Below are 19,733 nucleotides of genomic sequence, written 5' to 3' on the forward strand. Positions count from 1 at the left end.
AACTCGTCGAGTTTCAAACCAGTCGAGGTTCGGACTATAAACCTCGTAGATACATATGCAAATATGCACTAATTAATTTTGCAAAAAGCAAGTATTGAACTACAACAGCAATTATAAGCGGCATATATTTATTTTCATATAATTTTCAGCTTAAGGTGGTATTTCCATTGCAACATTAATTACAAGTGACACGAGTCTTAGCAAATATTCTAAAAGTGTGGCTTTGCGAGTCGAGCGAGGCCCAGCCGAATCACTCAAACGAGATTTGCCTTACCGCTTAGCGAGTCGCTGACCGAGTGACGAGTTACCAATGCTTATTGGAGGAATATATTTTCTTTAGCCAATTGCAGCGTGCGTCGACGTCTCGTACTTTTAAATTCTCCCACCACATGCTTGCAGACCATAACACTATTACATGTATACAAGTATAGTACGTTCGCTTCTTACAAACGCCTACCTCGCATACTATACGTTACGTTTATAGATGTTCTATGTTGCAGGACGAAGTGATTCACTTACATATTGTATGAGGTAAGTTTTATTTGTTTTAGATAGTTTACAAAAAACTATTGTTTATAACATACTTTGTGATTTATCCATTAACATGTAGCCCAGTTTAAGGGCTTTCGCTTTTGTGCTTTGTTTACTTGCAATATTGCTAGAAGTAGGATGATTTCTTGGTTTTTATAAACATAACCAAGTCATTTGTGGTATAATTAAACATTATTTGGGGTTACAGCAAAAAGTTGCCAGTTACAAAACTTCACAAAAATGCTAAAGACAAAATTGTGTGTAAGGGCTGCAAATAAAGCCAGACATGTACTCGAACTCAAGGCGTATTCTCGGATGTTGCAATGTGGTAAGTAATGTACTATTGATTTGTATTCATATGATACCAAAGCTGTTGTTTAGAATTTGAAAGTTCTTGCATTTGACACAATTGTCATATTTGCAACTTTTTGCTGTTGTGTCAAAGTTTATATTTTATTGCCGCGTATTGCCAAGTATAAATGTTTGTTTAGCAGCAAAGATATTACAGACTTACAGACGATTAGTAGAGTTTTGTTAGCAATTAGTTCTTATTAAATTTTGTTAGTTATTCATCTTGCTAAAAGATTGCACCAATTGTATTATTTTGTTTTTATTGCTGCTGAATGACTAAAAGGGCTTTTCAAACATTTTGCTAACCATTTTTGATTCGATGTAACTTAAACGAAAGAGTTATTCATAAGCTATGTGTCTATGCCACTTGCAAATATCCATACTTTCTATCAAATTAATAGATCTTTAGATGCTGTTTATGCTACATACTTGCGTATTTGATGAGTAGTGATTGCTGGTCTACATGTTGGTCATTTGAGTCTATGTGCTGATGTGTAATCATACTTTAAGACTCGCTACAAACATGAGCTACACAATATATGCATATATATCGCATATATATATATAATCGTATGCACGAGCTACACAATATATACCACCCCTACCACTCAGCAATGCTGTTTCATGTTGCTCATATAATGTAACAGCAAACTTGGCTTAAACCGTAAACTTAAACAACAGTGCTAGATATTTAATTTAGTAACTTGACAATATGGTAACAGGCAGTATAGCACTAAAGATTTACCTCTGTAGCAGTCTTTTGGAACTGTTGTTTAAGATTTTTTGTTCTGATTATTAGCAAAAAACATTTTTTTCAATTTTCGTTCACTAATTCAAATGAGATGCTGTTTGAAGCTCTTGATGAATCTCACACATGCTGACGTAAGATGAGGTGGGACAGCTGATGTTACTTGAGTATATTCTTGCTATGTTATCTAATCAGGATATGCGACGAGCGGTAAGACACACGAGACAGACTATGTGATTGTGGGTGCTGGCTCTGCTGGATCCGTCCTCGCTAATAGACTCAGCGAAGATGGAAGTAATAAAGTTCTGGTGCTTGAGGCTGGAGCTCCGGATCCTTGGTGGGACTGGAGGATTCATATGCCAGCAGCATTAATGTACAACCTGGCCTACCGTAGGTAAGCTCACCTTGAATAATGTACAACCTGGCCTACCGTAGGTAAGCTCACCTTGAATAATGTACAACCTGGCTTACCGTAGATGAGCTCACCTTGAATAATGTACAACCTGGCCTACCGTAGATGAGCTCACCTTGAATAATGTACAACCTGGCCTACCGTAGGTAAGCTCACCTTCTTGTTCTTCAGTTTTGTTTATTGTGATATACAGCTTGATGTTGTTGCTGTTGCTGGTGAAGAATCTTGTTTTCTGCAAGCTGTGTAAATTGAAATAGAGATAGGCATGTGCACTTCTTGTGCATTTTGATTGGTCAATTTTTTCCCTGTTTGATGGAAAAACCTATAAACATTTACCTTTACATTTACATCCCGTAGCGCTGCTTGAACCACTAATCTGCTGCTGAGCAGTCCAGAGTACTGAACTGTACACCACCATCACTCTGATTGACATTAAAAATGTAGGAAATGTTGGAATAAAAATGTTGGAATAGAAATGGTAGCAATGTATTATGATGCGATATGTCATACTCAGTTCAGAAAATAATGTTATAAAGTTTTATCATTTATAGCACATTGTTGTTCGTTACAGGAGAAATAGAATACTAATAATGTGCTTAAAACTAGCGTTAGTGCAATGTTAATAAAGTTTTACTAGTGCATTTGGGAGTAGCCGCTAGCCTTTTAGCTCAATTGAGATTTTTAGCACATTGCTGTGAATTCATGATTGCAATCCTGTCTATCTGAGTGTCTTTATCTCTTATCTCATGAGTGGGTACACACTCGTTTGCAACCTTGTGGCTCGTATTGTCCATATCTCCTTTTATCTCTCCACTGGGTAAGCTGGGTAAGCATTCATAATGACTCTATCATTAATGGTCTGCTAAGTCCATCATAATCAGTTGATCTGCAAATCATAAATATTTGAACAGCGATACATAATACAGCCAGGCCCAGACCTGGTGCGCAAACACATCCAGCGCTAGCCGTGACCCAGGAACTCAAACTAGGTCACTGGGAGATTCTTTGGTGCTTGCTGACCTTGTGGTTGTGAACTTGATTATAAACTATTGGATTAATTCAGTCAGCCCTTTTTTAATGCAATACAGTTGATGGGATGACTGAGTACCGTATGTTGCACACATGACATTAAAATCTTAGTTTGCAAGAGATGTTGCTTGCAAGCATTGTATGTATTGTATGTGTATGTATTGTATGTGTATGTATTGTGGTAATATCTACTGCAGACTACTGAAGTGGGTTGTATTTATTGCAGGTACAACTGCTATTGCAACACTTTGTATTGTAGGTACAGCTGCTACTGCAACACTGTATATTGTAGGTACAACTGTTACTACAACACTGTTTATATTGTATGTACAACTAGTACTACAACACTGTGTATATAGTAGGTACAACTGTTACTTCAACTATGTGTATATTGCAGGTACAACTAGTACTACAACACTGTGTATATTGTAGGTACAACTAGTACTACAACACTGTGTATATTGTAGGTACAACTGTTACTACAACACTGTGTATATTGTAGGTACAACTGTTACTACAACTCTGTGTATATTGCAGGTAAAACTGTTACTAAAACACTGTGTATATTGTATGTACAACTGTTACTGCAACACTGTATATTGTAGGTACAACTAATACTACAACACTGTGTATATTGTAGGTAAAACTGGACTATAACACTGCGTATATTGCAGGTATAACGGGTACTATAACGCCATGTATATTGCAGGTATAACTGGTACTATAATACGATTCCGCAGCAACATGTGGATAACCGAATCATGTACTGGCCAAGAGGAAAGGTTTGGGGTGGCTCCTCTGTCCTCAATGCAATGGTTAGGCTATCACCAACCTTTCTGGTATTTCCTGCTATGCCGTATTATTTACTCACATATTCTTCAATTTAAATGTCTTTGTGTAGGATGTAGTCAGTTTATTAGTTGTATCTTCAAGTAGTGAAACTCGTATCATTTATTGGGCATTTATTGCACAAGGGATGACAACTCCGTGACCTTATTACAACAGCTTGTACTTGTACTGCCTGCAGATATATATTCGAGGGAACGCATCTGACTTTGATCGATGGGAGGCTGAAGGAGCACAGGGGTGGTCCTATGCTGAATGCCTGCCATACTTTAAAAAAGCTCAGTGTCACGAGTTAGGAGAGACAGACTATAGGGGTGCTTCTGGAAATCTACATGTCAGTAGAGGTAACACCTGTCCATGTCAAACATTCTACTTATAACTGTACAGGGTAGAACAAGTATTCCTATAGTCAATTCTATAGTTATACTTATAACTGTGCAGAGTAGAACAAGTATTACTACAGTCTAGTCTATAGTTATACTCATAATTGTACAGGGTAGAACAAGTATTACTACAGTCTAGTCTATAGTTATACTTATAACTGTACAGGGTAGAACAAGTATAACTACAGTCAAGCCTATAGTTATACTCATAACTGTACAGGGTAGAACAAGTATTACTACAGTCAAGTCTATAATTATATTCATAACTGTACAGGGTAGAACAAATATTCCTATAGTCAAGTCTATAGTTATACTCATAACTGTACAGGGTAGAACAAGTATTACTACAGTCTAGTCTATAGTTATATTCATAACTGTACAGGGTAGAACAAGTATTGCTACAGTCAAGTCTATAGTTATACTCATAACTATACAGAGTAGAACAAGTATTACTACAGTCAAGTCTATAGTTATACTCATAACTGTACATGGTAGAACAAGTGTTCCTATAGTCAAGTCTATAGTTATACTCATAACTATACAGAGTAGAACAAGTATTACTACAGTCAAGTCTATAGTTATACTCATATAACTGTACATGGTAGAACAAGTATAACTACAGTCTAGTCTATAGTTATACTCATACCTGTACAGAGTAGAACAAGACGACCCAGATATGAGCAAACAACATACATACATGTACATGTTTATATTCATGATGGTTGTATAAGACTCCAAAGGTTGGTGTCTAACTTACCCATGGCTAATCACGAATCGTGGTCCAACTGGGAATATTTTCAAATCTTCTTATAAAATAACAGCTGGAGTTTAAAGATTTTGTTTTTAAAATTTCCTAACACCGTTTTCTCTTTCAACTTTTGGCCCAAACCTTAGACTATTTATTATTCCTAAAATTTGCATCGTTTTACAAGTTTTACTAATTGGTTTGGTTGAAAATTGACCCTCGGTTGTGTATGTACACAAGCTATTGCAAGAAATAAAAATGAAAAGTCGCCAATTGAACTCATTATCGGTCTTTAAATCTTCAGATATTTTTTGCTATTTAGCTATTCAGGCTATATCTGGTCTAGATTATCAATCCTGAGTCAAAATCAGTAATATACGGTAACTCCTAAATATCGTTGCGAAAACTACTAGTTTTGAAGTGGCAATATGTGATAACTCCTGAATATAATTGCAAAAGATACAATGGGTTTGAAGTTCCAAAAGCTACTGTGGATTCGAAGTTCCAATCTCTGTGGATTTGAAATTGCACTGTGTTACAGCTCCTGAACATCATTGCAAGAACTGCTGTAACCTCAAAGTTTTGTGTGTGAATACTGAGTATATGGTTTCTGCAGAGCTGCGCTGCTTGTTAATGCTGATGAAAGAAGAAGCCATGTCATTGAATATCTTTAGAAGTTTATTCTGTTTCTGAGTGCAGCTAATCATGTCATATTATAAATACATGTATCACATATGCATACTGTCTCTCCAACTTTGGTTAGCTCCTTGATCGGCAGCATGCTCACAGACCCGAGAGCTTTAAGATTTTATTGCAACAGAATGTACTGCTAGATTTGTTGAATTTTAGTAAGTTACAGTTATGTAAGCATTAAATAAAAGGTCAGCTCTTCTGTTATAATGTGTGGCTGATATGTTTACAGAACGTGCCATCAATGAGCAGAAAAAATGTGTTATTTCAGGCAAATCAGGAAATCCTCTGCACGAGGTCTTTCTTCAGGCTGCGCAGGAGGCGGGCTATCCACTGACGGATGATGTAAATGGATACCAGCAGGAGGGTGTTGGGAGGTTTGAGATGACAATTCACAAGGGGAAGCGATGGAGCACAAGCCAAGCATATCTTAGACCAGCTCTGAGTAGGTACGCAGCCATCCATACGTGTCTGTATAGATTAGTACAGTTGAATACTACTGGCCTCACTATTGTTGACACATGTGGACAGGAGAGCTCACAGATTGCATTTGACCAAACAAGCACAGATTAAGCGTGTTTAGTTTGTCAGTAATCAGTATTATTGATTGATCATTGATTATTATATTATTATACATGTATTGATTGATGATGATTGATCGATCACTAGAAATGAACTCTTTTTTTTCTTGCACTACATCCTGGTGATCCAATACTGGCCATTTTAGTTAAAAACGTGGGAGATAACTCCTGAAAACCTGCAACGATTCACTACTTAAGTCATGATCTCAGAAACCATGGTGGCATCAGGTGTGTGAGAATTGGAGTTATCTACACTAGCAGAAGGAGAAAATTTCCAGTTAATTTACAAAAAATAATTTAATTCTAACTTAATTACAGCAGATTTTATGGCCAATAAACTGAATGCACGTTCACCATCAGTGCGAAAACATAGTTCTGAGCAAACTGGTGTTAAAGTTTGAGAAACGAAAACCAATGCACAATTTTGTTTAGATTTCAAAACGGCATAGCAACCAATATCAAGAAGATGTGATATTTATCTAGATTTCTGTATTTATATGCAAAAGATTATGCCGAATTTAAAAATCTAAACAGAGTTTAGCTTTTAAAAATATGTCATAGAAAAGCTTTAAGTTGTCATAGAAATAGCTGTATATCTATCAGAAAATGTATTGCTTATTCTTAATTTGGCAGATATTTTGGGATTTGGGTGTTTTTGAGCACAGCCGCAGTACCACCAACAAAACCTTTAAAAAATATTAACAGTAACATATTGCACACCTTCGGACATTATATACTCCGATCTTGTAAATTTGAATAGTTATTCTTGTAATTAAATCCTATAATAATCATATAAATCGAATAATTATTCTTATATTTAAATATTATAATAATCTTATAATAATCGTTGGGAAAATATCATCGTCATTCCCTTTACTTTTACTGTTTTTGAAATCAGTTGGAATACCAAAGTACTCATTAAAAGTCTCCAAAATGTCAGTTATCTTTAAAATCGGTAAAAAGGATCGATTACTTTTATCGGACGCCATTTTTCAGTACTTCCTGTTTAGCATAGCAACAGTTTTAAGGGGTTTTCCCGAGGGTTGGAGATTTCTATTGGCTAAACTGACTTCAGATTCAGAAAGATCACTCTTTGATTGGTCTGGATGCACGTGTTGCAAAAATCGTTACCCATATTATAAATTCGGTTAGTGCAACTTCAAAGTCGGATAACTCAACTTCACGATTTGCGACTTAACCATAGTTTCTGAGATCGCGACCCAGATTTTAATCCATTGTTAATTGCAGATCAAATAATAAATTTTTGTTCGTTTTGCTATTATACGAAATGAATTTATCTTTACTTTTTGAATGACGCTGTTATATTTTGTGTATCCTGAAATGGATGCAACAAAGGCACATCAAGTTACTAGGGTAGGGGTTTAGAAGTCATGCGACTATGTGATCAAATTTTAATACATTCCACTTTTTGTTTAGATCAAGTAGCATACAGTATAACAAATAGTATAACATATAGTATAACATATAGTATAATATATAGTATAACATATAGTATAACATATAGTATAATATATAGTATAACATATAGTATAATATATAGTATAACATATAGTATAACAAAGTACAACATATATAGTACTAGCTGAATGCCCGGCGTTACACTGGTAATAAAAAAGTTGTCGCGCAGAAGATTTACATTTAATCAACATATGCAATATCTACCATCCTAATTTTTAATTGAAGACATCTGTTTGTTTCTGTGTACCATTTTCATTTCTGTGTAGGCCTACTGCGTTTATTTCTGTGTAATTTATGCCGTACTGGCTGCAGTGCCTACAACAGTTCTATATTAATTGCGATAGTCTTGCTGCCCATGCCAGCTTAAGCATGTGAGTTTTTCTGGTTATCAATAAGCTAGTCAAAATGTTTAGCGTGAAGTCATGAAAAATCGGCATTTGTAATGAGTGTGCGCGCGATTTATTCTATGCTTTTGTCAGTTGGGCAGCGCAGTGTATTGGATAAATGCCTGTGTGCAAAACTGAAGATTAAAAGCTCAAATCCAGTTCACTGCGATTTTTCATTTCTAAAACTTTGTTGCTCTAATTGGACACATGGACAGATATATCAACAAGAGACCAACAAAAACAAACAACAAACAGGCTTTGAGATTTACATCTGTATCTAGATAAAGATAATACATAAATAATAATAAATAATAACTTATAACATAACATAGTAATATATAGTATGTTCGACATACGTATGTTGCAGTCTTACAGAAACTTTCCTCTCAGCAAGTTCTGTTATAAATGAAGCACCTATTCTTGAATGTCTTCGTATAACTACAGAATTTCTATTGTCCATGTTGTATTGCTCTCTAGAAACAACCTTAACATAGAGAGCAGAGCTCACACGACACGCATTCTTATGAATGGGAAAAATGCCATCGGGGTCGAGTTTGAACAGAATGGATCGCTTCACACTGTGCATGCTGCCAAAGAGGTGAGTGCCATAACAGAAGATATGCTGTCAAAAATGTTGATGCCTTTTTCTAGAACAAGCTGCTCACAAGTTGGTTAAATCACATAATACATGCTGCCATGATAAAAAAGAACTTTTTATTGCCAATTTAGCCAAAGAAATGATACCAGTGCGCGTGGTGAAATGATAAGGCATCTGACATGATGCGGTAGATGCTGTCTTCTTGCTGACGTCCGAAAATGCACCAAGGTTTGGTGTGGAAAATTTGGGAAGAAAAATGAAATGGGTAAACATAAAAAGATTAATTAAAAAAAATGACAGCAAAACAAAATGTGGAGTTAAAGCTGACTGCTGCCAAGTTCATGCCAAATGACAACAACTAAATTCTTATTTTTCAAATCTGGATACGGACAAATTGTACACCGGCCCAGTGATATGTACTCTATATTAAGGGTATATAGCCTTTGATCTTTGCAGGTAATTTTATGTGGGGGAGCTATTAACTCTCCGCAGCTTCTCTTGCTCTCAGGAATCGGTCCAGCAGACCACTTAAAGAGCCTTGACATTGAACCCGTTGTCAACCTGCCTGGAGTTGGGGAGAACCTTCAAGATCATTTAGAGGTAGGTTAAGCTTGTATCCTCTTATCATGTACCATCACTAATCACTACTGTATAGCCTGTGTCCTCTTATCATGTACTATCACTAATCACTACTGTATAGCTTGTGTTCTCTTATTTTGTACTATCACTAATCACTACTATATGGGTCATGATCACAGAAACCATGGTTAAGTCGGGATTGTAAGATTTAGAATTATCTAAATTAGCAGAAGGAGAAAATTCTCAGTTATTTTGCGAAAAAAAATTTGATTCTAGCTTAATTACAGCAGATTTTATGGTCAATAAACTGAATGCACGTTTACCATTAGAGCGAAAACATAGTTCTGAGTAAACTGGTGTTTAAGTTTGAGAAACGAAAATCAATGCACAATTTTGTTTACATTTCAAAACGGCATAGCAACCAATATCAAGAAGATGTGATATTTATTTAGATTTCTGTATTTATACACAAAAAAATAAGGTGAATTTAAAAATCTAAACAGATTTTAGCTGGTTGTCATAGAAATAGCTGTATATTTATAAGAAAATGTATTACTTAATTTTGCAGATATTAAAAACAGCTTGGCCGTACCCCGATAACAGGCACAGCTAAATCATCAACAAAATCTTTAGAAAAATAACAACTGTATTGCACACCATCGGTCACTATATACTTCGATCTTGGAAAGTCAAATAATTATTCTTATAATTAAATCTGATAGTAATCTTATAAAATCGAATATTTATTCTTATAATTAAATATTGTAATAATTTTGTAAGAATCGTTAAAAAAATATCGTAATTTCCTTTACTTTCACTGCTTTTGACATCAGTTGGAATACCAAAGTACTCATTATAAGTGTCCAAGATGTCAGAGTTATCTTTAAAATCGGCAAAAAGGAAACGATTATATTTATCGGACGCCATTTTTCAGTACTTCCTGTTTAGCATAGCAACGGTTTTAAGGGTTTATTTTTTCCGAGAGTTAAAGACTTCTATTGGCTAAACTGACTTCAGATTCAGAAAGATCACTCTTTGATTGGTCCAGATGCACGTGTTACAAAAATCGTTACCAATCTTATAAATTCAGTTGGCGCAACTTAATAACTCGGATAACTCAATTTCGTGATTTGCGACTTAACCATGGTTTCTGTGACCGCGACACATATAGCCTGCGGTCTCTTATCATGTACTATCACTAATCACTGCTGTATTTTTGTCACTAAGTCAGCCTGAACTTACCCTGTACATATGTAATGTTTAGAATGGAATAGATGAACTAAAGATATTGTTGACTACAAATCTCTTAGATCTACATATGTGTAGTCGATGTGCTGGGCACGGGTAGTGATACTCGTTAAACTCGCAGGTTTATCTTCTCTCGAGTATCGGGTAATAGAGATTTCGGGTATTCCGGTCCTTCGGGTTCGGGTTTTGACATTCAAGTTCGGGTTTTGGTACACGGATCCGCCGGGTAGTGTTAACAAAAACTCGGTCTATTGCACCCTGCGCTCTTAGTCTGGGACCACAGGGCATTTCTGTGTCATTTTTGCTAAGGAGGCACGACAATGGGGTTTAACGAGTCTTTAATTTAATAGATAGAATGAAACATATCATACCTTATTTACCATACCTGCTAGAAATATTGTAGGCAAACAGTGATTACTTGTCATTAAAAGGTGAGAAGAAATACTTACATCAAATTTTATTTGCGCAGTTAGCCAAATCGGCTTCATAAACAAATCTATGCCTTTTTTAATACGGCGCGTGTTCGCTATCGCCGATAACACATAGGTCCTTAGTCTGTTTCCGCTATCGCCTTGTTAGAAACAGCCATCAGCGTTGGTAGTAGCAGTGAGAATTTAATAACTCTGTTTAAATTGATTACCACAGCTAGCTATTATGGATTACATAATTCATTATAACCAAGTTTTAGTAAGCAAACAAGCCTTACCAACAGAAAAAGCCGATAATGTAAAAAGTCAGAGAGGTACATAGAACATGCTCAGCTACCATAGACCCTATCTTTTGCCACATGTTGACACGAAAATGCCCTGTAGCCCCAGACTATCTTGACTGTTTAACAATCCACCTGTTAACGCTGCGAGTACGAATGTCAGTCGATAAAAACTGTGAAAAATGATAAATAAATTGAAAAGAAATATAATTGCTTTGTAAATTTGAAGATATATCTGTTTAAAAAATTTAAACATAAAATCCATATCAACAAACTCGATACCCGAAAAACCCGTAGGCAAAGAAATACCCGAGCCTAGCGCTACTAGCTACCCGATACTCGAAAAACCCGAACAGAAGGGGGCGGGTCTAAACCCGTTGACCGAGAAGTACTCGTGCCCAGCACTAGTCAATACCCTTAGCTTCAGTGGTTCATCATCCCTTAGTTTATGTATCAGAAATGCCTAACAAAACACAGGCTAGTGACAAGCTTTATTTGACTTCCAGTTTATTCCAAAAACCTATTAGATGTAGGTTATACATGTATGTACATGTACATAGACATGTGCAGTTATGTAGGCTATATGTGTAGGTTATGCGTAGACATGTAGGTTATACATAGACATGTAGGTTATACATAGACATGTAGGTTATACATAGACATGTAGGTTATTTATGTTCTCATGTCAACTTACAACCAGTATCTGTTGAATGCATCTGTGCTTGATGTTTTTCATAGCTACAAGTGCAGCACCGATGCAAGGAGCCTGTAACACTATACAAAGCTCAGTGGAAATTTCCCCATATAATGATAGGCATAGGGCTCAAGTGGTTTTTAACCCAAAAGGGCTGGGGCGCTGGCTGTCATATGGATACCGGAGGTTTTATCAGGTAGAAACTGGAAGCCTCTTCATTTATTATAGTTTTGTAAGGGATTGTAAGGGACTGTTTTGTAAGGGATTATAAGGGACTGTTTTGTAAGGGATTGTAAGGGACTGTTTTGTAAGGGATTGTAAGGGACTGTTTTGTAAGGGATTGTAAGGGACTGTTTTGTAAGGGATTGTAAGAGACTGTTTTGTAAGGGATTGTAAGAGACTGTTTTGTAAGGGATTGTAAGGGACTGTTTTGTAAGGGATTGTAAGGGACTGTTTTGTAAGGGATTGTAAGGGACTGTTTTGTAAGGGATTGTAAGGGACTGTTTTGTAAGGTATTGTAAGGAACTGTTTTGTAAGGGATTGTAAGGGACTGTTTTGTAAGGGATTGTAAGGGACTGTTTTGTAAGGTATTGTAAGGAACTGTTTTGTAAGGGACTGTTTTGTAAGGTATTGTAAGGAACTGTTTTGTAAGGGACTGTTTTGTAAGGTATTGTAAGGAACTGTTTTGTAAGGGACTGTTTTGTAAGGTATTGTAAGGGACTGTTTTGTAAGGGATTGTAAGGAACTGTTTAATAAGGGATTGTAAGGGACTGTTTTGTAAGGGGTTGTAAGAGACTGTTTTGTACGGGATTGTAAGGGACTGTTTTGTAAGGGATTGTAAGGGACTGTTTTGTAAGGGATTGTAAGGGACTGTTTTGTAAGGGATTGTAAGGGACTGTTTTGTAAGGGATTGTAAAGGACTGTTTTGTAAGGGATTGTAAGGAACTGTATTGTAAGGGATTGTAAGGGACTGTTTTGTAAGGGATTGTAAGGGACTGTTTTGTAAAGGATTGTAAGGAACTGTTTTGTACGGGATTGTAAGGGACTGTTTTGTAAGGGATTGTAAGGGACTGTTTTGTAAGGGATTGTAAGAGACTGTTTTGTAAGGGATTGTAAGGGACTGTTTTGTAAGGGATTGTAAGGAACTGTATTGTAAGGGATTGTAAGGGACTGTTTTGTAAGGGATTGTAAGGGACTGTTTTGTAAAGGATTGTAAGGAACTGTTTTGTAAGGGATTGTAAGGGACTGTTTTGTAAGGGATTGTAAAGGACTGTTTTGTAAGGGATTGTAAGGGACTGTTTTGTAAGGGATTGTAAGGGACTGTTTTGTAAGGGATTGTAAGGGACTGTTTTGTAGTTTTGTAAGAGACTCACACCTAAATGACTTGTAAAATGCTTCATTGGTAAAACTGATTTGTAAACAATAAAATTGATAATAGAGAAGGTAACCTATGATATGTTTTAACCATCTACCTATACATTAATAGAGAAGGTAACCTATGCCGTGTAATTTTGACTCTGATGTAAGAACTATTTTGTATCTTTGAGCCTACCTACATGTACCTGTATGTTGCTCATTTTCATATCTCCATACAGATCATCAGCTGACCAGAAGGAACCAGACATTCAGTGGCATTTTCTACCCTCAGCTTTATACGACCATGGCAGAAAGCCAGCCGATTGTCATGCATACCAGGTGTGTACGTGGGCGCGTATATGAGCATGAATTTGTATGTGTGTGAGCACTTGTGCGCTGTCAATTGCATTGCTACTTACGAGTAGTTTACTAATAGTAGTAAATATTTAATTTTTTGTTTTTTGATTGGCTAATTTGTTTCATTACTTTCAATGGAAAGTAAAGCATTCTTAGAATTAAATTTCACTTTTTTTTAAATGTCAGTTCTCCATACAAAAGGCCATGTGCTGACTAGAAAGGACAAATAATGAGTGCTGACTAGCTGTGAGTTATCAAGCCTTGCTTTCGCTGTTGTAGCTGCATGCTGGCACGCAGCAGGCATCGAGTAGAGGCACAATTAAACTCAAAAGTCGAAACCCTCGTGATTACCCACTAGCGGATCCCAACTATCTTAGCCACCCTCAGGACTTAATAGATCTCAGGCAATGTATTAAGCTAAGCAGAGAGGTTTTGGAGCAGCCATCATTTATGAAATATTCTGATGGTAAGCAACCTCCTGTATGACGCGTATGCATTCTTCTTTGCTTAAAAAAACAAGTTTAATGTTGCACAAAAGGCTAGAATTGTTTTTTAAAAAAGGCATCAGCTGAAATATCATTCTCACACGCAAGAGCATATCATAAAATGGTTTTATACGAGAGCTGGTTTAATCGTGCTTGTTTCAACTTTTCCAGAATTTAATCATCTAACCTATTGTTATTTTTGTAGCAGCATTACCAGCTATGTGCAATCACACGTTTCCTTGAAAAGGCTCACTAGATTTCCATTTACGGTACATGTAGATTAGGCTTTTGATATAGATGCATTGTAAGGTTTCTTCTAAATATTTACTGTTTCAGCATTGTAGGCTTTTCCATATTCTGCACTATTTTTGTTTTGCTACGCGATGTGACTCCGTGTCTTTTTAAACTGAGTTAACACTTTAATCATACTCAGCTCAAGGCCTGGCTACACTGACACTCTGTCACCCCCAGATGCTACATACAGCCTTGTATAGTCATAACTAATAACTGTACCAGTGATGTCATCCCCAGATGCTACGTACAGCCTTGTTTAGTCATAACTAATAACTGTGCCAGTGATGTCATCTCCAGATGCTACATACAGCCTTGTATAGTCATAGCTAATAACTGCACCAGTGGTGTCATCCCCAGATGCTACGTACACCTTGTATAGTCATAACTAATAACGGTACCAGTGATGTCATCCCCGGATGCTACGTACAGCCTTGTATAGTCATAACTAATAACTGTACCAGTGATGTCATCCCCAGATGCTACGTACAGCCTTGTATAGTCATAACTAATAACTGTACTAGTGATGTCATCCCCAGATGTTACGTACAGCCTTGTTTAGTCATAACTAATAACTGTACCAGTGATGTCATCTCCAGATGCTATGTACAGCCTTGTATAGTCATAACTAATAACTGTACCAGTGATGTCATCTCCAGATGCTACGTACAGCCTTGTACAGTCATAGCTAATAACTGTACCAGTGATGTCATCCCCAGATGCCACATACAGCCTTGTATAGTCATAACTAATAACTGTACCAGTGATGTCATCCCCAGATGCTACGTACAGCCTTGTACAGTCATAGCTAATAACTGTACCAGTGATGTCATCCCCAGATGCCACATACAGCCTTGTATAGTCATAACTGATAACTGAACCAGTGATGTCAAAACCGTAGGTAGTGTGCTACTTTTAAACGTATTTACTGTTGGTTTTCACAGGTGAGTTGCAGCCCGGTGTAGACTGTGACACAGATGAGAAATTAGATCGATTTATCAGAAAGATGGTGGATACTGCCTACCACCCGTCGTGTACATGCAAGATGGGTTCAGATTCTATGGCTGTGACTGACAGTCAAGGTCTGTCGCTAAATTACTATGCTCTACTAGTTCCTAACTTAGGCGAAAGCTCTGAAAACTAAGATTTTTTTGGCATAGCTGGATGTTTTTGTTTTCTGCCAAGAAACGAAACACAAAGCACTATATTATGATAACACGGAGTGTCTTGATGCCACGCGTGCTTCATTGGTTTAACATTTGTCGTAGGTACCACCTCAGTGATGTGATTAATAGATGGTTATGAACAAGTTAAGGCTGCATGGTCACTTTGTACAAAGCATGCTAATAGAATCGTCTTTCCTTACCTTGTATGTTGACTTGATAGAAAATATTTACTTAGCATTATACCAGAGTGTTATTTTCTGCTATACCATGCTTCATGTCTAAACACTCACTAAAGTTTGATTCCCAGATACGCCGCAAGCACCGATGACAGCACCGCAGGGCTATCAGCGGTGAAATTTGACCCTGCGCGCCAAGTACCGTGGGTAGTTGCCGGCAGTCAACGCAAGAGTTCAGTGCGGTTCAACTTTTGCGAAGAGTTGCAGGCAAAACCTTCTCGAAATGCACTGTACAGGTGAAAGTCAGCATTTTGGAAACGGCATGGCGAGCAAACATTTTTTAGATGATTATTAGCGATGCAGCTTTATGTGAACAGAAGCCCCCTAACGTCGCAAGTGTTTTGCTGCACAAGATTACCTCCGGGGTCTCACAGCTGATATTCTGGGAACCAGGCTTCAGCCTCTGCTGTATTCTGTCCATTTTTAATATTTTAGTCATCTTCAACAGGTGATGGCTCAGCGACGACTGCTATTAACCTATCATAAATCCTCTAATTGAATGCTACATTTATCTGAACGCCACCTCTACTTAACTGCCACTTTGCCATTCTTTGATCTTTATGAACCCATAATTCTTAATTAAACTCAGAATCCTTAATTCTGTAAAAAATGAAAAAGTAAAGGATACCGGATTGCCAAATGGTGATGAGATGACCTAACCTACACGTATTTAACAACGAAATTGTTTATCGACAATTTTCTGAAGCAAATTTCCGTCGTTAAATAAGGACTACCTGTACGTTAAGTATCTAAAAATGACAGTTGAACTTGCCAATTTCTACAATGTTGCTGTATGCGTCTAATGATTGTCATGTTTTTAGGGCGTGTGCACGAGACGAGCGGACTGAGAGTTGTGGATGCCTCAATAATGCCAAGTATCACTAACGGCAACCTGAATGCTCCTACCATAATGATGGCAGAGAAGTGCGCTGACATGATTCGAGGGCTGCCTCCTCTTCCAAAATCAACGGCTCCCGCCTGGAAACCTCAGTTTCCTGACCGACAGCGAGAAAATAATTCCTCTCTATGACAGTGAGACACTAACTCCTTTATTAGAAGGCCATGGAGAGAATTTTAAATTTAGCACAATGCCACTTCAGTAATTGTATGGATAAAGTTGTTTTTAAGACAGCAGTTTGGAAATTAATTGCTGTGCAGCATCTCATTTCTCTCGTTGAAACTCTCCCAACTGGCCACTCGAGTAATCGATCATTCGTCTGCTTGCCCTAGACCAGTTGCATTTCTTACCAGTCACTGATCTACAGATCACGTTAACATTCTTTGACCTCACTCGCTCTAACTCAATCACTTATTCATTCTCCCATTCATTCATTCTCTCACTCATTCATTCTCTCACTCATTCATTCTCTCACTCATTCTTTCACTCATTCTTTCACTCATTCTTTCACTCATTCATTCTCTCACTCATTCATTCTCTCACTCATTTTCTCACTCATTCTCTCATTCATTCTTTCACTCATTCATTCTCTCACTCAGTCATTCTTTCACTCATTCATTCTCTCACTCATTCTTTCACTCATTCTTTCACTCACTCATTCTCTCACTCACTCATTCTCTCACTCATTCATTCTCTCACTCATTCATTCTCTCACTCACTCATTCTCTCACTCATTCTTTCACTCACTTATTCATTCTCTCACTCATTCATTCTCTCACTCATTCATTCTCTCACTCATTCTTTCTCTCACTCGTTCATTCTCTCACTCATTCATTCTCTCATTCATTCTCTCACTCATTCTCTCACTTATTCATTCTCTCATTCATTCTCTCATTCATTCTCTCACTTATTCTCTCACTCATTCATTCTCTCACTTATTCATTCTCTCACTCATTCATTCTCTCACTCATTCATTCTCTCACTCATTCATTCTCTCACTCATTCTCTCACTCATTCATTCTCTCACTTATTCATTCTCTCACTCATTCATTCTCTCACTCATTCATTCTCTCACTCATTCTTTCTCTCACTCGTTCATTCTCTCACTCATTCATTCTCTCATTCATTCTCTTACTCATTCTCTCACTTATTCATTCTCTCATTCATTCTCTCACTCATTCATTCTCTCACTCATTCTCTCATTCATTCTCTCATTCATTTTTTCACTCATTCATTCTCTCACTCACTCATTCTCTCACTCATTCATTCTCTCACTCCTTCATTCTCTCATTCATTCTTTCTCTCACTCATTCTTTCTCTCATTCATTCTCTCACTCATTCATTCTCTCACATTCATTCTCTCACTCATTCATTCTCTCACTCATTCTTTCACTCATTCATTCTCTCACTCATTCATTCTCTCACTCATTCTCTCACTCATTCATTCTCTCACTCATTCATTCTCTCACTCATTCTCTCATTCATTCTCTCACTCACTCATTCTCTCACTCATTCATTCTCTCATTCATTCTTTCTCTCACTCATTGTTTCTCTCATTCATTCTCTCACTCACTCATTCTCTCACTCATTCATTCTCTCACTCATTCATTCTCTCACTCATTCTCTCATTCATTCTCTCATTCTCTCACTCACTCATTCTCTCACTCATTCTCTCATTCATTCTTTCTCTCACTCATTGTTTCTCTCATTCATTCTCTCACTCACTCATTCTCTCACTCATTCATTCTCTCACTCATTCATTCTCTCACTCATTCTCTCACTCATTCATTCTCTCATTCATTCTCTCACTCATTCTCTCACTCATTCATTCTCTCACTCATTCATTCTCTCATTCATTCTCTCACTCATCCTCTCACTCACTCATCCTCTCACTCATTACATAAAATAAATACTTGCTGAAGTATCATTCTATTTATTTTTCAGATATCAAGAAAGGCAACAACTATACTTTTTGCTATTCAGCAAGATGGCAGCTATTAGAGTGATCGGATAAGAATTGAGATATCGCTAAACTACCTCTCCGGCGGATAATAATTAGTGACCTGGGCTATGTAGGTATATCATATAGAACCTTGTAAAATATAGTAACTGGCTATTGATTTTGTTGTAACCACGTTGTATATTTTTTTCTGAATAATTGTAGTGCAATGCGTCTATTTAATACAGTTGACCGTGTATTTCCTATTTTACTGTTCATAAGCTATACTGTTGCATCTTTCCATTGCAAGGTTTGGTGTTCAAACTAATAGCATAAAGTTTTAATATTTTTTTATTTTTTGTCTAAATTTTCAAATGGCGTGTTGTAAAACAGACTGCTTACATAATATCATGTCGCTGTGTCTTGAAGATGGCTACCGCTGCTAATAGAATTTCAGCAATTTCAGCAATTTCTGATGACTACACCTCTATTTCAAGATTGTTTTAAACAGGTCAGCTTGGCAGCAAGTTGATACCATCAGCACTGAACCTGGAAAACTTGGTGTTGAAGTAAATGGTTGTGAGCTTTTTATAGAGAATGTTTTGTTTTGGGTAGTTCTTTTATATCCTACCTGTGTGAATTATGAACTGGCATTACTGATTCTCTCGCTCGGGAGGATAACTCCAACTTTTAGCTCTGATAGCTGTCCCAACGTATTGCTGTCAGTTGGATTGTCATCTGCTAATTGGGCAAAGATGAACTCTATCATAACATTCTTGACCAGCAGTAAGCCTCCCCACCGACCATGTTTCCATGATACGGAAAATGCAATGCGTTTCAATGAACATTCACATGTTGTAGATTTTTAAAAAAGATGAGGATTTTTACGCCAGCGGTCCCAGTGGCACATTCAGAACTGCTCAAATTAAAATAAGACTGACTGAGGTGTGGAAAATTTTTAAAATGGATTAGCTTGCTCCACATTTTGTTGCGCTT

General features: G+C 37.0%; 1 protein-coding gene across 3 annotated transcripts; it reads left to right on the top strand.

The window, feature by feature from the left end:
* Positions 1-414: 414 nt before the first annotated feature.
* LOC137388732 (choline dehydrogenase, mitochondrial-like) lies at positions 415-19,206 on the top strand. 3 transcript variants are annotated; one of them, XM_068075186.1, is made up of 14 exons: positions 415-531; positions 740-859; positions 1,826-2,024; positions 3,781-3,886; positions 4,099-4,261; positions 6,007-6,184; positions 8,659-8,779; positions 9,236-9,379; positions 12,054-12,205; positions 13,605-13,704; positions 14,002-14,188; positions 15,443-15,580; positions 16,722-16,932; positions 18,743-19,206. In XM_068075186.1, the coding sequence occupies exons 2-13, from the start codon at positions 772-774 to the stop codon at positions 16,928-16,930; spliced, it is 1,785 nt and encodes a 594-aa protein (XP_067931287.1). In that variant the 5' UTR covers positions 415-531; positions 740-771; the 3' UTR covers positions 16,931-16,932; positions 18,743-19,206. The 3 variants fall into 3 exon arrangements, with proteins under 3 accessions (XP_067931287.1, XP_067931288.1, XP_067931289.1); XM_068075187.1 differs by lacking the exon at positions 740-859 and having other exon boundaries at positions 428-531; XM_068075188.1 differs by lacking the exons at positions 415-531; positions 740-859; positions 1,826-2,024 and adding an exon at positions 2,171-2,188.
* Positions 19,207-19,733: the final 527 nt, after the last annotated feature.

This window comes from Watersipora subatra, chromosome 2 (assembly GCF_963576615.1).
Source record: "Watersipora subatra chromosome 2, tzWatSuba1.1, whole genome shotgun sequence".
In the NCBI taxonomy this organism is placed as follows: Eukaryota; Metazoa; Bryozoa; class Gymnolaemata; order Cheilostomatida; family Watersiporidae; genus Watersipora; species Watersipora subatra.